This window comes from Dermochelys coriacea, chromosome 8, assembly GCF_009764565.3.
Source record: "Dermochelys coriacea isolate rDerCor1 chromosome 8, rDerCor1.pri.v4, whole genome shotgun sequence".
In the NCBI taxonomy this organism is placed as follows: Eukaryota; Metazoa; Chordata; order Testudines; family Dermochelyidae; genus Dermochelys; species Dermochelys coriacea.
The window spans coordinates 15,638,424-15,658,144 of record NC_050075.1 but is presented as its reverse complement, the minus strand read 5'-3'; the positions used below and the strand labels follow the sequence as shown (position 1 = coordinate 15,658,144).

Sequence of the window (19,721 nt, the reverse complement as noted above, 5' to 3'; positions counted from 1 at the left end):
CTTCACAGAAATGAAGATCTCCTGTTGGACCTCCTACTGTAAAAAGCATTATTGATTCAGGATGAACAGTTCCCATCAAAAGGGAGTAGGAGTTACAAGGCACAAAGCCAGCTTATGTAGCCTACCCAAAGGCAAAGTGTTAAAACTGGTGCAGATCCCCCAAAACAGGGCTATCCGTTCACTACAAGAAAATTAATGAAAATTGATCCATTCGTCAGAATGACTAATGGGATGTTTCAGCACCCGTTTTGGTCTAGGGACAGTTGGATGAAGATGAAGTTAGAAGCAGTATTTGATGTTAAAAGACGCACAACATGGCAGTACCTAGAACTTTCATCTTTCACTTTCTTTGTAGTGTTCTCTTGGCTCCCCAGTTTATGGTATGCCTGAGATTCATTGTATCTGACATTTTAAATATCTCACACCACCCAGTACAAAACACACTAAGCATTTTTCCTTTGTTTTTATGAATATCACACCTGGACAACTATCTTAATGACTCGAGACCTGTACATGTGCAGGGTACTCCAGTATGCCCTGGAACAGGTGATTCAGACTAAGCGTATGTCTACACTGCAATAAAAGATGCACAGCCATGACTAGCCCAGTTCAGCTAACTCAGGCTTAGGTTGCGGGGCTAAAAATTGCAGTGTAGATATTCAGCCTTCAGCTGGAGCCCAGGTTCTGAAACCCTACAAGTAGGGTGGGTCTCAGAGCCTGGGCGCCAGCCTGAAACCAAACATCTACACAGCAATTTTTAGCCCCAGTCAGTTGACCTATGCTCTGAGACTTGCTGCCACGGATTTTTTTATGGCAGTGTAGACCTATCCTCACAGGCCATGGCCTTCAGTGTGTGTGGGTGTGGTTTTTTTTAACAGGGTATGGCCATCCACATCAGTGAATCAGCCTTAGTTAAATTGACTTGAGGAGGAGCCATTTTTAACAGGGCTTTAATGCTGTTAAATTCACTTTGCTCATGATCTCTTGGGTGTGCCTTATGGAAGATGTATTTAGAGAGTATGAAGAGTTAAAGTTCACAAACCTAGAACAATTATTTTTCTTATTTCTTCTAAGGAAATGATTGAAAACTATGTTCACTGGAATGAAGACATTGGAGAATGGCAGTTGGTAAGCTTAGTTGATAGAAAATGCAGGTAGCTACATTAGTGTAATGCAAAGGTTCTCAAGGGGTATTAAATGAAAGTGAGGATTCTCAGGCTAACTCGCCAACCTTAGCTATACAGTTTTCATTGACGAGTTAGATTGTGCCATAATGGAGAGTCAGTGTTACTCTGATAACCTTCATGTCTTCGCTTCCTGACTTCTGCTCTTTGAAACACTTAGCATTCATGTCTCTTGCAGTTAATTCTCTGGCTTTCCTAAAGCAACCCAGGATGCAAACCTCTTTCTGTTTAATACTGTTAAAATGAAAATTCCAATTTGAAGTTCACCCCACATCAGAATAAATGGAGTAGGTGAAGGGATGAGCTAACCCCTTTGTTGCAACTATTGTTTGGCTGCAGACTGCTTGAAACCTGTTTTAACAGGGCAGAGGTACTTCAGTAGGCATACTCTATCATAACAACAGAGGATCTTTTAAACAATGGAAATTTAGGACTTTCAGGGAATTGTAGTAAGACTGTGACTGCAAGATCTCTGAGATGGGTTTGTTACTTATCCCAGATGTTATGGCAGGTTTTTGTTTGGGTCTTTTTTGAGGATTTTGGTCTTTCGTTGACGTGAGCTAATCAAAGCCATTGCAGCTGTCACCAACAATATTGCCAGCCATATTGTTGGAACAGAAAAGATCATCTGAAAGCTTACAGAAATATATATTTGTGTATTTATATTTATCTTGCATCATGGCCTGAAGTTCACGAGACTGGCAAACTGCCAAGGGTAGTAAAAGTTGAAGAGCTGTAGATGTTCTATTTAGCCACTAGTCCTAGGAAGTTCTGCTTCAGGCATTTTGTAAAGAACATCCCAGCTGCAGTTGAGCAGGGAGGGAAAAAAAAAAAAAAAAGATACAAAAATGCATTTTTCAGGGCACTAAAATTATTCGTGAATTTGGGATTGAATTTGACAAAAAACTGGACAACAAAAATGTAGGAAATGTCAAAATGAACTGTTTTTTGACAATGTTTTGAATCCACATTTCAAGACAAAAAATGTCAAATGTTTTGATTTGACCCAAATTTAAAACATTTTGAACATTTTTTTTTGTTTTGGTGAGAGAGAGAAAAATTGGTTTGAAATGAGTGGATTTTTTTAAAATTATTCATTCAGCTCTAATCCAAGCTAATCTTAACTGTCATGATGGGTAAAAGGTGCGAAGTGGATCTTTCATCTCGTAAACGCCCAGATTAATTGAATTGAGGTTGGAAGCAAATATAAACCTATCCAGTCATGCAATCAGTTTTATAATATAGTTGACTTTGCTAACATATTTTTCTCTTTCTTTAAGAAATGTGTTGCATATACAGGGAACAACATGAGAAAACAGACCCCAGTACCAGATAAAAAGGAAAAAGATGTAAGTGTCTCTTCTTAAATATGGATCAAACTGTATAGACCTATAGTGTACAAGCCAATGAATACCCATATGTAGGGCCCTATCAAATTCACAGCCTTGAAAAATGCGTCCAGGACCATGAAATATAGTCTCCCCTCATGAAATCTGGTCTTTTGTGTGCTTTTACCCTATACTATACAGATTTCATGGAGGAGACTAGCGTTGCCCAAATTGAGGTCCTGACCCAAAAGGGAGTTGCAAGGGGATTGTGGTATTGCCACCCTTATTTCTGTGCTGCCTTCAGAACTGGGCGGCCAGGGAGCGGTAGCTGTTAGCCAGGTGCCCAGCTCTGAAGGCAGCACCCCGCCAATAACAGCGCAGAAGTAAGGGTGGCAATACCACACTGTGCCACCCTTACTTCTGTGCTGCTGCCTTCAGAGCTGGGCGGCTGGAGAATGGTGGCTGCTGACTGAGGACCCAGCTGTGCAGGCAGCAGCATAGAAGTAAAGGTGTCAATACCATACCATGCCATGCTTGCTTCTATACTGCTGCTGGCAGTGGCTCTGCCTTCAGAGCTGGGCTTCCTGCCTGCAGCCACTGCTCTCCAGCTGCCCAGCTCTGAAAGCAGTGCCACTGCCAGCAACAGTGCAGAAATAAGGGTAGCAGTACCACAACTCCTCCTCTTCTCCCCCCACAAAAAAACCCTTGTGACCACCCTACAACTTTTTTTTTCTTTTGTTCAGGACCCCTATAGTTACTGTGAAATTTCAGATTTAAATAGCTGATATCATAAAATTTACCATTTTTAAAATCCTGAGACCATGAAATTGACCAAAATGGATCATGAATTTCGTAGGGCCCTACCATATTTGCTGCATCTTCTGCTGTAAAACTTTCTAACTCTGATTTTTATAGTTTTTGTGTTTTGATGAAGCACACTTCTTGATAAGTGTTATAGAAGATCATATACTCACAGTCGTAAAATGGATTCTGTGTATTCGTTCCCTAGCCCTTTGAGGTGGACCTTTCCCATGTTTATCTAGCTTACACAGAAGAAAGCCTGAGGCAGTCTTTGATGAAGTTAGAGAGGCCAAGGACTTCAAAGGGAAGATCAAGGCCTAAAACTAGTAGAAGGTGAGAGTTCTTGTGAAATGGTTTTCTATGTGGTTGGGAACTTCCATGTGAAGTTTTAAGTCCTAACTAAAGGTTTATTTTAGGGATCAGTCCGTAAGGCTGCATTTGGGCATCCCTTTAATTTGAATGGGAGTTAAGGAATGAACAGCAGGACCCCAGGCCCTTTGAGCAGTGGTGTAATGCATTCCAGAGAGAAAGTCATTGAACTATAGTGAATGCTGATCAAAAGTCATAATACTTGGAAAGCATGCTCTATTGATTTAAAGGCAATTTTCTGTTGCCAGGATATCAAATTATTAGAGCTGGTTCTGATTTCTCCTATGTTTTTTCAAAAATTGACAGTTCCTTTTCCCCCCCTTTTTAAATAATTTTGACATTTAAAAAACTAACTTTTTCAAACTAAATAGTCCTATATCTGCAGAGAACTATAAAAAGGGGTATAAGATTTGTCATGGTATAAATAGTGGTATTTAAATAAAATGGAGAATGGAATTAAATGGAAGATGTATGTGAATACATGCCTCAACAATGCTAAAATCACTGAGGAAGCCTACACAGAGGAATATAATGTTCCTTAGGTGATATGAGGTAGAGACTCAATCTGAGTCAAGTTTTGGGAGTTGCTAAGTTTACTTATGGTTCCAGTTTGGGTTTATTGTACAAAAAGCCCACCAACATTAAGATTGGGAAAGTAACACCAAGTCAGCAAATGTAATACCTTATGATTACTCAGTCATGTTATACATACTCCAGATTTTAAGGTACGCTTTTTAACTGACTGTAGTGCATGCAGATTTATAGTCAACAGAGAAAACATACTGCTATGTAGTTTTTTATCATGGGAGAGTTGGCTTTGGCAAGAAACATTAACTTTTTGGGTCAAGTTAAGAGGCATAAAGTGGAGTAAATTTGACTCTTAAAGACACATAATCAAGTCTCAGTGACTTAAGAAGTGGCCTACTTTAACACCTTAAACATCTGTGTGTGTAGTTCTTACTACATTCCTCTCCTCTGGCTACTTGATGTGTTTTATTCTAGCATACATAGACTTTGGAGGTCAGATTCACAAGTGACATGTGAGAGTACACATAAGTTACCTGTCCAATGAGGGTGGTACTGATGGATAACCAAATGTAAACCTAGATAGATTGTACTTTGAGTTAGCCTTCTAAAATATTAAATATGCCGTGTTGAGATTTTAGCATATTATTTTTAGAGGCTAGAAACCAAACTTGTGTAAATGTTAATACTATATACTTTAGATTTGGAAAATGTAGCCCCTTCCTTTTCTTGGGTAGACTGCTAATGTGTTTGTCTTTTTCCACCCCTCCTCTCCAAACAGAAAACGTTCAGCAAAGCCAGGAGCCGTAATTGACTCCCTGCTTCAGTAGGTGTTTTGCGTTCAGCTTCAGAGTAAAGATTAATGTGTTGTAATGCCTTGCTAAAATTCATAGTTCATTAGAAAATATTTGAGGAACTGGCACAACTTGACCAGAAGGGGCTACAAAACAATGCCTCATCAGTAAACAAAAATGAACTTGTTTCTCTAATTACCCTTATACTGTATGTTATATTAACATATGTTAAACCAATATATGTGTTGTTGCAAAATTGTCAATATATTACTCTTTGTGTTGTGCAGGGAAACCATTGACAGTAACCCTTGTTGAAATGTATAGAAAGCAAGAACTTTAGGTGTGTTTAAATTTTAAAAATATTAGCCCAGTGTGGTGGATAGATCCAGAACTTTAAATCCTGATAACTCTGTTTCATGTCCTGCTTTGTACATAAACTAGCTGCTTACGCTGTTGTCCTGTGTTGCACTGTTGTATGTTTTCATGTAGTGGGTATAAATCCATGATAAACTTAATCAGAATACTGAGCCCCCTTCCTTGGCTATTTAAATACTCCCTATTTGTAGCTGCTGTTTGAATTTCATATGCTAAATGACTAATTGTCTTTCTGTTCTTTTAGTAACTGACGTATGTAGACTTACTGTATATTGTTGCGTAAAGAGTGACTGTTCTGAAAACCTAAACCAAGAACATTGGGCAAGGGACAATGTTTTGTTTAGTTTCAGTGCAAATGAAAACAAAACTGTTTAGTTTCATTTTATTTGAAGTGCTGTTGTCCTTTTATTTACTGTTTAAATGCACACATTCTCTAGGCAACAACTTTGACTACTTTTGTGAGGGTGGCCATCGCTGAAGAAAATGCAAGAGAATATATTTTACTTTTTAAAAGGCTGCTTTGCACCTTGACTGCGCTTGTACTGAGTGGAGGATGTGTAACTGATCTCTCTGATTGTAACTGAGCCTTGCATTTTTTGTATGAATTGCTCTACTCTCAATATGGATGGAGAGATAAAATCCTAGTATGTTAAAGAGAATGCCCCACAAACCCATGATATAGCTCAGGCTAAGTGTTTTCAGAGCTTGTGGCTAGGTTTCGCACCCTGGGCCCTAATATTTTGGGGGCAATGCTCTATTGACCAGGGATGAATTTTAAAATAGAGAGGTGCTTCCATTACTTCCCATCTCCAGGTAATAGTAGCATCCACACAAAAATCGGTCCTGTCTACACCCAAGTAGCCTGTTGTTTTCCATTACGCTTAGAGAGAGTAGCTTAATTTCTTCTAAAATCATTAGCCTTTGCATTGAGTGGCTGCTGATTTACTAGTTCATTTGATCCCCCTGAATACTGTGCGGCTACTAAATATTTAACATTTTAATATATTGCTTTTGGGATATAGGAGAAATTCTTCCTTTATCTTGTGTGTTATGTAACGAGTGCAGGAACACATCAGTTACAGATGTCTTCAATCTTCATAAACCCGTTTATTATTAATGTCTGTAACTTCAGCATAACCTTACAATGTTGCGTGGAGTGTAAAAAGCCGTGACTGCTGATGTGAAAAGGTGGAGTCCCTAAACAAAAGCATAGCACTGTTCCACTGCAGGTCTCATGCATTCGTACTGGTAACAAGATTTACAGTTAGTTGAAATATTCTTTCTGTAGTATGCAGAATATTTAAAAATGCATCAAAATACCATGTGTTCATGTTCCCTTCTTAGTACTATGACCAATAGCTCTGTCTTGTGGATCTATATGCAAGTATAAGATGCACAGTCTGGCAGTTAAAATTTGGTCTCACAAGGACCTCTTTAACTTTGAGAATTTCAGTAGCATTCTGGTTAAGCTCTGTTGCCCTTTTTCTTTTTGAAAAATCCATTTCTTTTGATGTGTATGTCTACACTGCGATTAAACACACGTGGTTGGCCCGTGTCAGCTAACTCAGACTTAGGAACTGTAATACTGCAGTGTAGATGTTTGTGCTTGGGTTGGAGCCCAGGCTCTGGGACCCTGCGAGGGGGAATGCTCCAGCCCTAGCCTGAAAATCTGCACCACAGTTTTACAACACTGCAGCCCAAACCCTGTGTGCCCAAGTCAACTGACATGGGCTAGCTGTGGGTGTTTAATTTCAGGGTAGGCATACTCAGTGTCTTCACCCAGGAACAAAACTTATTATGCTGCGTGGGTTTTTTTAAAAACAATTGGAACTATCATTTTAAAGTTTATACAAGATTTAAGTAAAATGTCTAGCAGATTTCTTTTTTTATAGCACAGCACTTAAATAAGAGGGAATTCATCAAGCTCTTCCCCCAAAATGAGGTATTCTTCCCATCTTGAAGAAAAATTAAAGTATTGGTACTTAAACTTATCTTACTGTGAATGTGCAGTAAACTTATTAAATGTCCTAATGTACCTAACTTGTATACTTGTCATACATGCTAAAAAGACTGAAGAGAGACCATAATGGCTCAGAAATCATTGCTATGGCCCTAGGCCTTCACCAGGTCCATGCAAGAGGACCTCTGCAGCTGCAGGAAGCCCAAGCTTCATGTGGGCTTCTGGAGCCATGTGCTCGGTGTAGGATTGGGACCAATGTCAGTAATAGAAGATCTGGAGTTCCTTGGTTTTTATGATAAAAGTTAATACCATTATGACCTTGCTGCAGTAGGATCCAGCAACTAGGCAAATAAACACTTCCTCCTTAAGCTTTTTAAAAACGATCTTGCCAAATGGTCTGTCTGTCTGACAGACCGACCATTAATGGCACCTTGAAGGTGCCATTGTGAGCCATTCTACTCATACCAAAACATTAAAAGATTAACTCTAAAAGTGCATTTGCTACAGTGGAACAGATCTGTAAAAGACAAGTCCCTGATAAACAAATATTACTTGTACAACAGTAGTTAAGGACAGCTTTTCTGTATGTATGTTTGTTAAAAAAGGAAGCTTCTTGTGTCATTTCTGTCTTTTATACCAATTTGCACATAAAACCAGCATACTCCATGATAGACTTGCTGGCTGTGATTTGCTGTCATAGCTTCGGCTTTGGAGAACAAAATCCCTTGCTATTAAAAAGGAGGAACTTTGAAATGAAATATTTTTAAGTAGGTTCAGTTTATATTTATGAAGCTTGACTGGTCTTTGAAAGGTTGAATGTTTGTCTGAGTATGGGTATTATTTTTAAAGTTGCTAAATATGCTTCTGACTACAGATTTACCCTGCAGCTCTTGGATTATCTGCAGGCTCATTCTGTCCATAACTCATTTTAAATCTTTTTTTAAATTTATGCTTTAGCCAATACAGTTATTCTGGTCTCAGTTCAGTCTTCCTTAACTCATGCTCTTTTGTGTGGGTGTGTCTGTCTGATTTCCTCCCAGTTTCCTCTCTTCAGGAAGTGTTGGCCTTAACACTGACATTTTCTGGGTCTTTTATCAGTTTGTTACATTCTTAACACTGCTTTTAATAGAGCATATTTTGCATTTAATTTTTTCCTGGTCCTGGAATTGCTAGAATGAGGGGGAATCTTCCTTAGTGCCTTCACTGACTTGTACTGTAGTCTGCACACTTTAAATTATAGCTATTTCTCTTCAGTTCTGTTTCACCAATTTGTATATAGACAAGAAATTCTAGTTGTACAATTACTCCCTATTTATTGTTTTGCTAACTTTGTTGGAAGTGGTGTTTCTGATTATTCATTGTATTTTATGTATAAATTTTATTTGTTACATTTTACATACCAGTATTGTGTCTACATGGTGCATGTTCTTGCCAACGAATAAAAATTTGAACTCCTCTGTGTCAACTTTTTAACAAGGACTTTTTTCACATAACACAAAAACCAGGAGTCACCTGATTTAATTAGTAGGTATCAGGTTTAAAACAAACATAAGGAAGTACTTCTTCACACAACACACAGTCAGCCTGTAAAACTTGTTGCCATGGGATGTTGTGAAGGCCAAAAGTATAACTGGGTTCAGAAAAGAATTTAGATAAGGTCATGCAGGATAGGCCCAACAATAGCAATTAGTCAAGATGTTCAGAGATTCATCCCCATGCGCCAGGTGCCCCTAAACCTCCAGTTGGTAGAAGCTGGAACTGGATGACTGGATGGATCTCTGGAAATTGCCCTATTCTGTTCATTTCCTCTAAAGCAGGGATAGTCAATAGGTGGACCGCAGGCCAAGTCCTGATGCTTTTGAACTGACCCTGAAATCTTTCTTTACTTGTTGTTTTTTTTTAAAATGTTCTCAGGAATGTGGACCTTAACTATACCTTGACCAAGAAATTTGGGCCTCGACAAAAAATAGTTGACTACCCCTGCTCTAAAGCATCTGACTCTGGCCACTGTCAGAAGACAAAATGCTGAGCTAGATGGACCATTGGTCTGACTCAGTATGGCTGTTCTTCTGGGCACACAACTTCTTACTACTCTGCATTGAGTGATCCACCCAATGGTCATTAGAAGGAAAGTCGCTAAGATCACCAATAGAGCTTTGAAATATGATAGCATTTAATTGCACTTCTGGAGCATCTTTCCTCCAAGGATCTCAAAGTTTTACCAGTCTTAACTAAGTCAGTCCCCACTGTGAGGGAAGTAAGCAATAAGGATCATAGGTTTTTAAGGTCAGAAGGGAGCATCATGAGCACTGGTCTGATCAACATAAAATTTCACCCAGTGATTCTTGCTTCAAGCCCAACACTCCTGGTTGGGCTAGAGTTTGTTTGTTTATTTATTTATTTATTTTTTAAAAGACCCCCACTACTGAAATGTGGCATGCTCTCGAGAGGAACCTAGCTGCTCTTAAATTGTGTAATGGTGTATGCAGTTGAGCAGAAGTGAAGATTGTGTCCAATTTAAATTCGGGGGACTTTTAACTAGGAAGAATAGAATTACCTGCCCTAGAATTTGTCCAGAAACTAACATTTATTACATCTACTTTTGGCAAAAGTGTCATGAAATCTTTAATAACATGTGGTCAGACTACCTAGGCTTTAGCCCAAAAGATAGCTCCTGCAGTAGTGTAAGGCCCCTACTTACACCCTGGCATGACTCAGAGCCAAGTGCTACTTACTGAATTCCCACCACAACTTAATGCACCATCTTGGTGCTCTTGGGAAGTCTTCTATTTCACCCCTAGGCTGGCTTCATGCTGCTTTGCTCCAAGATCTGACCATAGCACAAATGCAATACCTAGTGTTTTCAGACACAATCTTCCACCTGTGTTGACTGCAGAAAGAGTAATTTGACCATTTAGAAATTTTAGCTTGTGCAGAATAGAGTTGCCCCACCTTTGAAGTGGTGATTCTTGCTGGGCACACATTACCTCGGCTCTGTCAGCTGTATTGGCTGCCCATTCATTTCTTGATTCATAGATTAAAACCAACACTTTCCGTATACAGGTCAAATTTTCAAAATTGATCCTTACCCAGCCAATCTATTGGAGGGGCAGCTGGGTTCTGAGAACTACTGAAAATCTATCCTTAAAGCTGTAAATGGATTCCAGCTGTTGTCCTTGGAGACCACTCTCTGATTGGTATGGTAATCCACCCTTGCTAGTAGCCTCACTGCCAGCAGCCATCCTCTGGAATAGTGTTCTCACCTCAGAAAATTATTCCTTTCTCCCTTCAGCCCATCCTTCTATCCCTTGCACTTGCTCATCTCCTATGCTGTAATGCCTATATGCCCTCCTGGAAAGGGGGTGGGGGCGAGAGGCTAGAGTTGATGACAGGTAGTGTTGTCCCCGTTTGTAGTAGTTATTTGTGTTCTGATTGGATTAGGGGCCCATTGGCCTATGCATTGTGTACACACAACAACAAAAATAGTCCCTGCATGTAGAAGACGAGATGACAGATTGGGGAGCATTTTGAAACTGCTCTTGATTTCATGTTTTTAAAAATGTGCTCTTGGTGTTAATAACTATACTTACATACTCTAAACAGTGTGGCGAGGCTGCTGCAAAATTAGCTGAGGTTTTTAGAAGTTAAGTTCCATTTCCTCTGCTGTAAGGAATGACTTATTGACACACGCGCGCACACACACACACTACGGTGTATTAGAGTGCTTTCCTTTCGCAGAAGAAAATCTTTCTTGGGCTATGTGCAGGCAATAGATAAAGGGTTTCGATAGATAACTGAGCAGTTCCATTGAGAATACTCTGACTCAGCAGATGTACCAGTTGAACCCTACTGGAGTACAGGGACTTTCCAAAGCTACTGCATGCTGTTTCATCAGAAATCTCCCACACTTTGCTGAAGTTAAGTGCAACCTGCTGCGTTGGGCATTTGTTGATAGAAAGACTTGAAACTAAACTCCTGCGCTGAATGCCCCAGGAGTCTGGGGGTGTTCAGCTCAGACTTCTTGTTCTTGTTCCTTCTGGCTCCCTGTCTTCTCCTTTCTTGCCCTTTGCTGCTGCTGTCACAAACTCCTCTTTGAGTTGTTGATGGTAGTAAAACGGGGTGGTGATAGGGCCGCGCGCGCCGAGTTGAGCACTCAAAAGAGGAAATCTGAGGTCTGCTGTATGAAGGACTCTGCAAAATCATCTGTCACCACCTCATGGCTCTAGAATTGATATTGCCCTTTGAAGCACGTAGCCAACTTCTATGTACTTCTGAGCCACTGGCTTGCCTATTGCTGGCCTTAGGTTATGCCATCCCTGTAGCTTGCTTGCATAAGATCACGTTTCTGAATACCTGATTTGCAAAATAAACTCTGTGAATATTCTATTCATGGTTTTAATGACTACTTCCCACCATCCATTTGACTCTCACGTGCTTTGGGATTCTTCTTGCCCTTTGCCAGCTGAAACCAAACATCGCTTCTTATCTTTCCTCCCAGGCTCAATTTCTCCTTTCTCCTTTGCTGTCACTAACACTGGCCTCTTGTCAGAGTTATAGCTTTTTTTAGAGCATCTGGGCTAGCACCAATTCTCACTGCTCGCACCACACAATTGTCAAAATCTGATCCTCCTTTTCTGGTGTAACAGTAAAACTTGTCAGTCATTGTTGCCTTGGTCCCTCCTCCCTTGATTACTGAAACCATCTTCGTTGTAGTATTCAGCACTCCCTTCCTGGCCTAACAAAACGCAGCTGCTAAATTATCTTCACCCATTGCTCCTCCCACACTGCACCCTCCTTCAATTCCTTCGCAGACTTGCCCTTGTCCACCATACCAAAATTAAACATCTGATCCTCACCTCGTCCTACTTTCCTTCTCCCTCTCCCAAGTTCGTAGCTTCCATTCCTTCATTGTGCGTGTAATAACCTTGCAATTCCAGTGTGAAAGAAACACTCTCCTCCCTCAGACCCCTAATAAAGACCCACACACACACGTGCTTGTCTTTTGTGCTCCAGTGTTGTGTGTGGTTGGTGAGCAGAGAAGAGGACAGAAGAGAAAATGCTTCATCTTTCTCCCAGCGCATTTTGGCTCTCTCACATTCCTGCTTTACGTTGTACGATGCATGAGGCAGAGACTCTCTTTATATCTGTGTCTTCTGAATAAACCAAGTACATTGCTGATGCTCTACAAATGGTTACCAACAAATGTCTCCTATAACACATCAGCAACAATGATTCAAAACCACTTTAAGGTTATTATAAATAATCTTTATTATTAATAATAATAATAATATAATAATACAATGGCACTGAACATTTGTGAATGGAAATTTTATCCTCTAATTCTACTGTACTTTTCTTTCATTATCTCTTTGGAGAAATCTTTCAGATTCTCTAGAAATGTTTCAAACTTAATATTGTTGTCTGCCTTCACCGGACAGGGTTACCTATAAAGGAAATGTCACATCACAGATGTTAGTACAATTGCTGAGGTACTTAGTTTATGGTGGTGGTTTTAGCTGCTAACTGGTGGCAGAACAAACACCTTTCTTGTGGTTAGACCTGCTCCGAGAAGGCTTTTCTCACATAGAGCCAAATGTGGCTTGAATGGTGCAAATTATGAAGTTTATGTGAATGTATGATTTACTCATCAGGATTTGCTTGAATCACCCATGACTTGGTGAAAAAGTCATGCAAGCAGCCAATCAGTAGAAAAACACTTGGGTTGAGCTCTGTTGTAAGGTTCCCTCAAAAGTGAAAAATGATGAATGTACTTTGAAAATATATCCTATTTGAAAACACAGGATCATATTATTTCTAAGTAGGGTAGTGCCTCGGAATCCCAGTCATGGACCAGAAATCCCCGTTTTGCTAGGTGCTGTATGTACAGAAGCAATTAGGCTTTCTGGGGCCCTGGGCCAGAGCAAGTGGGGGCCCCTCCCCACCTCTTCTGCCTGCATTCTATCTCTCTCTCTCTCTTCCCCCCCTCCCCAGTGAGCGTGGTCGGGGTGTGGGGGCTTGCCCTGTTTCACTCAGGGCTCCTGCTGGGGAGGTGGAGTCAGGGCACAGGCGCTTGCCCCGCTCCCTGGCAAGAATGCCAGGCAGGCAGACAGAATGGGGCAAGCCCCTGTGCCCTGACCCTGCTCCCTGACAGGAGCACTGGGCGATGTGGGTCAGGGCACAGGAGCACACATTTTCTGGGGCCCCCCAATTGGCTGAGGCCTCTGGGACGGGCCCTCTTGGCCCAGTGGTTAATCTGCCACTGTGTAACATACCCCAGCCAAAAAGCCTGGCTCTGATGCAAGGACATTACTCACCTTCTGAAGTAGCTGTATTAAATTAACATAAATGCCTTCAAAGGAAACTTGTAGGGATGGCAGCAACGGGCATTTTCAACAACCGTTGCAGCTTTGCATAAATATCAAATGTCTCCTTTTTCTAAAAGAAAGAGGGAAAAAAAAGTATATTCCTTTCTAGAAACTCTCACTGGGTGATAACATAACTGTGGGTGATAGCAGAGACCTTTATTAATAGTTGACGAACACTGGGAAGATGTAATCCACTTCTGATTCTAAGGAAGGAAGAAAACTGCATCCTGAACTAAAACCATGAGATCTGAAAAAGTTATGGTTACTTCCTGCTCTTGTTCCTGCTCACAGTGTGTGTGTAATATGTGCCTACAAGTTCTGGTTTCAGCTAGCAGCCGAGAAGGAAGTGCCAACTTTTCAGGAAAAAAAAGGCAGTTCTTAACTCTCCAGACTAAATAAAATGCCTCAGATCAGCTTCTACATTGTTAGCCTTTCTCTAATTAAGAGTGTTGAAGTGAAAGCCCTGATTCAGGAGCTCCTGTCTTGCACCAACTCTAAGGGAGGAATAAGCAAGGAGCACTTTCCAATATCAACTGGTACATCGTAATGATCTGATTATAGAATGACCAATTGGCAAGTGTGAAAAATTGGAACGGGATGGGGGGTAATAGACACCTATATAAGAAAAAGTCCTGAATATCTGGACTTTCCCTATAAAATTGGGACATCTGGTCATCCTATCTAATTATGAGATTGAGAATTGATGACTCCAAGGTGAAAATAGGCTGGCATGTGGACAGCATATACTTTTTAACTTCATTCCCTCTGTTTTCCCATCTGATAAATGGGCATAATACTGCCTAACTCAGAGGGGAGGGTTGTGGATAGTCTGTTAACATTCCTCAAATGCTTCGAATAGGAAAAGCGCCACCTAAGTTAACTATAACATTTTTGGGAGGAGGCAGTTTAGAAGTAATTGAAGTGTCAGAAGCTATTAGAGTCCTTTTGACTTTTCTAAACAATTTTAGAAGCCATCCTCTTCCAGGGCTGAAAACCAATAGACGCTAGCTGCCTCTGAACAGATTCAGACAAAGCTAGAAACACCTTAAAAGAGATGATTTACATTACAGGTGTGTCGATATAACATCTCTACCCAGAGCCTGATGCGCTTGAAGATCTCTCTTGCTACCCTGGTCTGTAAGGATGTCCTGCTGGACTCTGCTTTCCATAGCCCAGAGCAGACTTAGTCTTTGATGCCAAAGCTTCCATATTAAAGTACTCTTTGGATGTGACTTACCAGGACGAGGGATGGACAGGTTGGAACTTGGGGTATGTTCACTAAACTTGTAGATGCTAGAAACTGGATTAGAAAGAAAGGAATGTTGGTTTGTTAGATCATCCTGAGTAAAAATGAGTATGAGAAAAACATATTGACGACATTGATAAACTCTATGGCAATTGAGTGAACAGTGGTTTCCCGCTGAATGCTAATTTCACCATCCCAGTGGTTTTTCAGTGATCATCCCCCATGAAGGAGCCGATGTTTAATGCCACTGAATGAAAATGAAAACTTTACAAGATCTGTTATAAAACGGTGTGCGTCAAAAGTGAAGCCTGGGTGTGGGGAGGGACACAGCTCTGGGTGAAATTTCTGCCTTTCCATACCATTCCTGCCTTTTTACAAACGGGCGGTGAGGCTGACATCTACATTACCTCCCCGTCCCCAATACAAACTGCAGTTGCATGGCAGCCTCAATGCAGCGATCCTCCTGCCACCATCTCCACAACCACCTATTCTGGGTTCCCAGCATCCAGTGACTCTTCCCGCACTCATTTCCTTATGTGCCAGTCCAGCTGGAGGTCAGTTCAGAGCCAAGCTCAGTGGGGCACAAAGGTGGAGTGCCTGGGCTTGTCACCTCCCGCCCAGAGGCACAAGAGGGGTTCAGCAGTGTGGAGGGCATCGTCCATAAGGGAGCGGATGAGCATCAGAGTAGTATCAGGAGTTGCCGTTGCTGCGCATATAGTAACAATCACCTTTCTATGAATGCAGGAACTGTAGAGCTAGAGATACTTGACTTAAGCAGCAGTTTTCAGAGGGGAAAAATAGCATCTGAGACTTTATTATCTGCTATTAAATCACTATGTGCTAACTAAACAAGCTTCCTCCAGATAAGTGCAACTAGAGGGATATTCCGCCTAACCAAAATAGCAATATAGAATGATGTGGCATGTGTGTATGAGAGAGACAGACACCACACACACACACAGCTCCAAGAAAAAGGAAGTTTCAATTCTTTTTTAGTTTGCAGTGGTGTTTTCTGTGCCAGCAAAGGTAAGAGCCTGTAAAGCCTTTCAATTATTGTAGTCCCAGCAATTCTGTCAGCACCACTACTCTGTGGGATTGCTCTTCACTGAAAGGAGCTGAACAAACGCTTACAAAACTTTCTGATCAGAAATAGTTTCTGCTAAATTCTGAAAACCTCCAGGAGGAAGGGTTTTGCCTGAAGAAGGCCTGCAAGCTTCTGCCCCTTATATCTGAATAGTGGCCTCAACTCTAACTCAGGAGTTCTTTTCAGTTTTATCTCTAGCAGAATGAGAAACAGAATTGTTCATCATCCGTATGTTGGGGTGTATTTTTGGTCCAGTTTCCTAGCTAAGAGAGGAAACTCTTCAGTTCCACCGGCACTGTTACAGCTACACATTCTTTGAACAGGGTTTCTTGGTGAAGCCCATAACAACCATCTGCTATGCCTGAATTTAGGATGATTTATTTTTCTCTTACCTTGTGTTTTCAAAATATTTGTTACGTTCATCTCACCACAGGAAACCTTGATCAAGGCAAAAAAGAGAGAGAGGAGACATCAGGCTAGACAAACTGATAACCCCAGGATAACTTGTGGTTATCTGCTCTCCTCAATGAGGTACGAGAGGATGATTTCAGTCTAGTTTGCTTAACAATTTTTTTTGCCTGCCACTGTCAGCTCAGCGCTTATTTTACTTCAGCAGTGTACAGAATCTGAATAAAGTATTTGTCCCTCCCATCAAATAGTGAAAGGACCACTCTTGAGAATTCACATACCTTCTGCTTGTAATGTTGTCCAGTATCTTGATGATCTCTCTAAATAGGTGACCCCCGCAGATTCTGTGCCTTCCCAGGACCATATGATATTGCAAGCTAACAAGCAGAAGCAGTTAGAATAACTGGAAACCTTACAACCCATGTCTGATTATATATTATTCAAATATCTAGCAATTGTGAATCAAGAGGATTTATTTACAATACCTTGCTGTGTGATTCTGGAAAAAGTGTCACTACTTATAGGCATGAAGTTGCTGAAGCTGCTGGAAAAACACTGAAAATATAAATAGATTTTGTGCACAACTGGCTAAGTCATTACTGTTCATGAGCTTATATCTGCTTCCAGGATATAGATAAAAGGGAAAAATGAGACTTTTGTTTCTAATCTTACAATTGAATTGATCATAGGAAATTTCCGTCCTGCCGATAACAACTGATAGGAGTTACTTCATGGTATTTATATGCTGTAATTGCATACAAATAACTCTAAATTGCAGTTTTTCTAATGTCATTACACCAGGCGATGTATAATTAGTTTTTAAGCAAAGTTAGAGCCTAGCTAAGCCCAAACCAACATCCCAAATCTGACCACCAGTAGGGCTTTGTCCCAATTTTGTGGTTTGCAGTGACTTCTGATTACCTTGTCTACTCTTCATTGCTCTCGCTCCCTCTTTTTAATGTTAATATTTACAAATATTGATATAAAGCAAATTTTTGTTTTACAATGGTCATTGCATAACATTATCTATTTACAGTGTCTTAAACTGGTGCAAAAAAGACCCTTTAATGGTCACTATAGAAAAAGGTGACATATAAAAAGAAGGACATTTACTATTATATTTTCATCTTGATATGGTAAATTAAAGGTACCCTGATGGGAGAAGAAGCATCCTAGGTACCATGAAAATTGCTGCCACATCTATAATGCTTTTATTGCTTACTTCCTTTGGGTAAATGATCAGAACAAAAAAGTGAGTGTGATATAATAAAATAATCACCTTTAGGGAGTATGTCAATGGGTAGAGCAAAACCCACCATAATCCAGGGAAAGTCATGGAGGGCTCTAAATCAGGTCTCTACAGACATCTTAAATATTCAGTAACGGACTCAAAAAATGCAATAGCAGACTGTAAAAATCTTGGCTGCATAGTCACCCAACTGTTACAGGTAGTTCTGTAACTGCAGAGAAAACCTTCTGACTGTGAATCAGTGCTATAACGCTGAAGGATAGGTTGAAGAGAAGTGCTAACTGCTCTGTGCATCTCATTGTGGTGGTAATTGCCAAGTCTATTGATGGTAGTTTAAACATCAACAATGTTAACTTGATCATTGCAAATTATTTTAGCTAAACAATCTAGCTGGGATCATAGAAGCATGTAGGTCTGGGAAGGACCGCAAGAAGTCATCAAGTCCATCTCCTGAGCTGAGGCAAGGCTAAATAAGCCTGTCTTAAGCCTTGTCTACACTACATAGTTTTGGTGACAAAATTCAGGTTTCATCGACAAAACAGTGGAGGTGTACACACTGCAATGCTCCTTCCACCGACAAAACTCTTCTGCTTTGCCATTAAAAACCACCTGGATGAGAGCCAGCGACTCATAACTGTTGACAGTGCAGGGTGGGCAATTTAAAGATTTGGAGGTCACATGATGGCCCCCATGTGTCGCCTCTGCTGCCCACCCAGCAGTGCTTTACAAGCTACCCTCCACGCTGTCCTCTCCCGCTTTGCCTCTTCGCCCCCCACCATCCCCACTGCTCCTCCATAAACCCACGGCAGGGCATGTCCTGCTCCCAGCACTGTGTGGAGAACCAGCTCCTGATGGGAGCTCTCAGCTCACCTGCAGCCTGCCCAGCAGGCTCCTTCCTCCCCCATTGCCTTTGACTGGGCTGGCACCCAGGGAAGGCAGCCCTGCATGTGCCAGAACCGCCCAGAGCCCTGCACAGCACCAGCTGGACACTACACAGGCGGGCATGGGGGCGCCTCTCCACACCTCAGATGTGTGTTGGAGTAGAGAGGGGAAGCGATTTCCAGCCCAACGGCAAGCTCCACAGCAGCCCCCCAGGCAGGGGCTTAGCATCCTCTTTCCCTCTCCCACCCCCGCATCCTTGGTCCTGGCCCCAGGGAGTGTGGGCTGCTCCATCCCCTAGGCACCCTCCCCCGCTGAGCCACCTCTGGCTGTGCTCCTAGCCGCTGAAGCCCCTGCAGTCAGGTTCCCTGGGGCCCAGTGCACAATGCCTCCTTAGGGCTTAACCCCTTCCTGCCCGTACTGCAACCAGGGGACAGGAGTGATGGGATTATATTGGTGGCCCGCAGCAGCCTGGAGCTATTAGCTGCCTTTTGGCACGATGTGGGCAGGGAGGGATGGGAGCTGCTTCCAACTGCAGGCGAGAGGAGGGGAATGAGCTCTGCCAGGTCATCCTTTCTCCAACATCCCCTCTGCGGCTGGAAGCAGCACCCGTCAGTTCCCACCGGCACAGTGGTGAAAGGCTGCTGCTCGACATGTTCTAATATGAACCCTGGCAGAAACTGAACCTTGTCATGCCCCTTCCCCACCATGTGTTGCCTCTGAAAGCTTATGCTCAAATAAATTTGGTAGTCGCTAAGGTGCCACAAGTCCGCCTTTTCTTTTTGCGGATACAGACTAACACGGCTGCTACTCTGAAACTTGCCTCTGATGAGAGGACTAGAGCTTTTTGCAGCAAAGTTATAGTGACAAAGTGTCAGTGTGGATGCCACACTTGGTTTTTGTCACTGTAAATGGCCCCCAGGAGGTGGCCCACAATGCCCATCCTGACCGCTCTGGTCAGCAGTTCAAACTCCGCTACCCTGCACCCAGGAACTCAGGCCTCCGCCCCTCCTGCTTTGAAGGCCCAGGAATTTTTGAAATTCCGCTTCCTGTTTTTCTCTGTGTGGTGCACTCACATTGCATCTTCCCAGCTGACCATGGTGGCTCCATGCAGCAAATGCCCTCCTGCTTGGAGCACACCTGAGTTGTTGGGT

General features: G+C 41.8%; 1 protein-coding gene across 8 annotated transcripts in view; it reads left to right on the top strand.

Annotated features, from left to right (window-relative positions):
* The window catches only part of KIF3A (kinesin family member 3A), a 35,826-nt gene extending 27,032 nt beyond the window's left edge, over positions 1-8,794 (top strand). For 3 of the 8 annotated variants that reach the window (XM_043520465.1, XM_043520464.1, XM_043520462.1), the window contains 5 exons: positions 1,075-1,128; positions 2,465-2,533; positions 3,522-3,646; positions 4,989-5,033; positions 7,269-8,794. In XM_043520465.1, the coding sequence (XP_043376400.1) occupies positions 1,075-1,128; positions 2,465-2,533; positions 3,522-3,646; positions 4,989-5,033; positions 7,269-7,284 (309 nt within the window). In that variant the 3' untranslated portion in view covers positions 7,285-8,794. Of the gene's footprint in view, positions 1-1,074; positions 1,129-2,464; positions 2,534-3,521; positions 3,647-4,988 lie in introns of all 8 variants that reach the window. The other 5 variants (XM_038413299.2, XM_038413298.2, XM_038413297.2 and 2 more) reach the window with 3 other exon arrangements.
* The last annotated feature ends 10,927 nt before the right edge of the window (positions 8,795-19,721 follow it).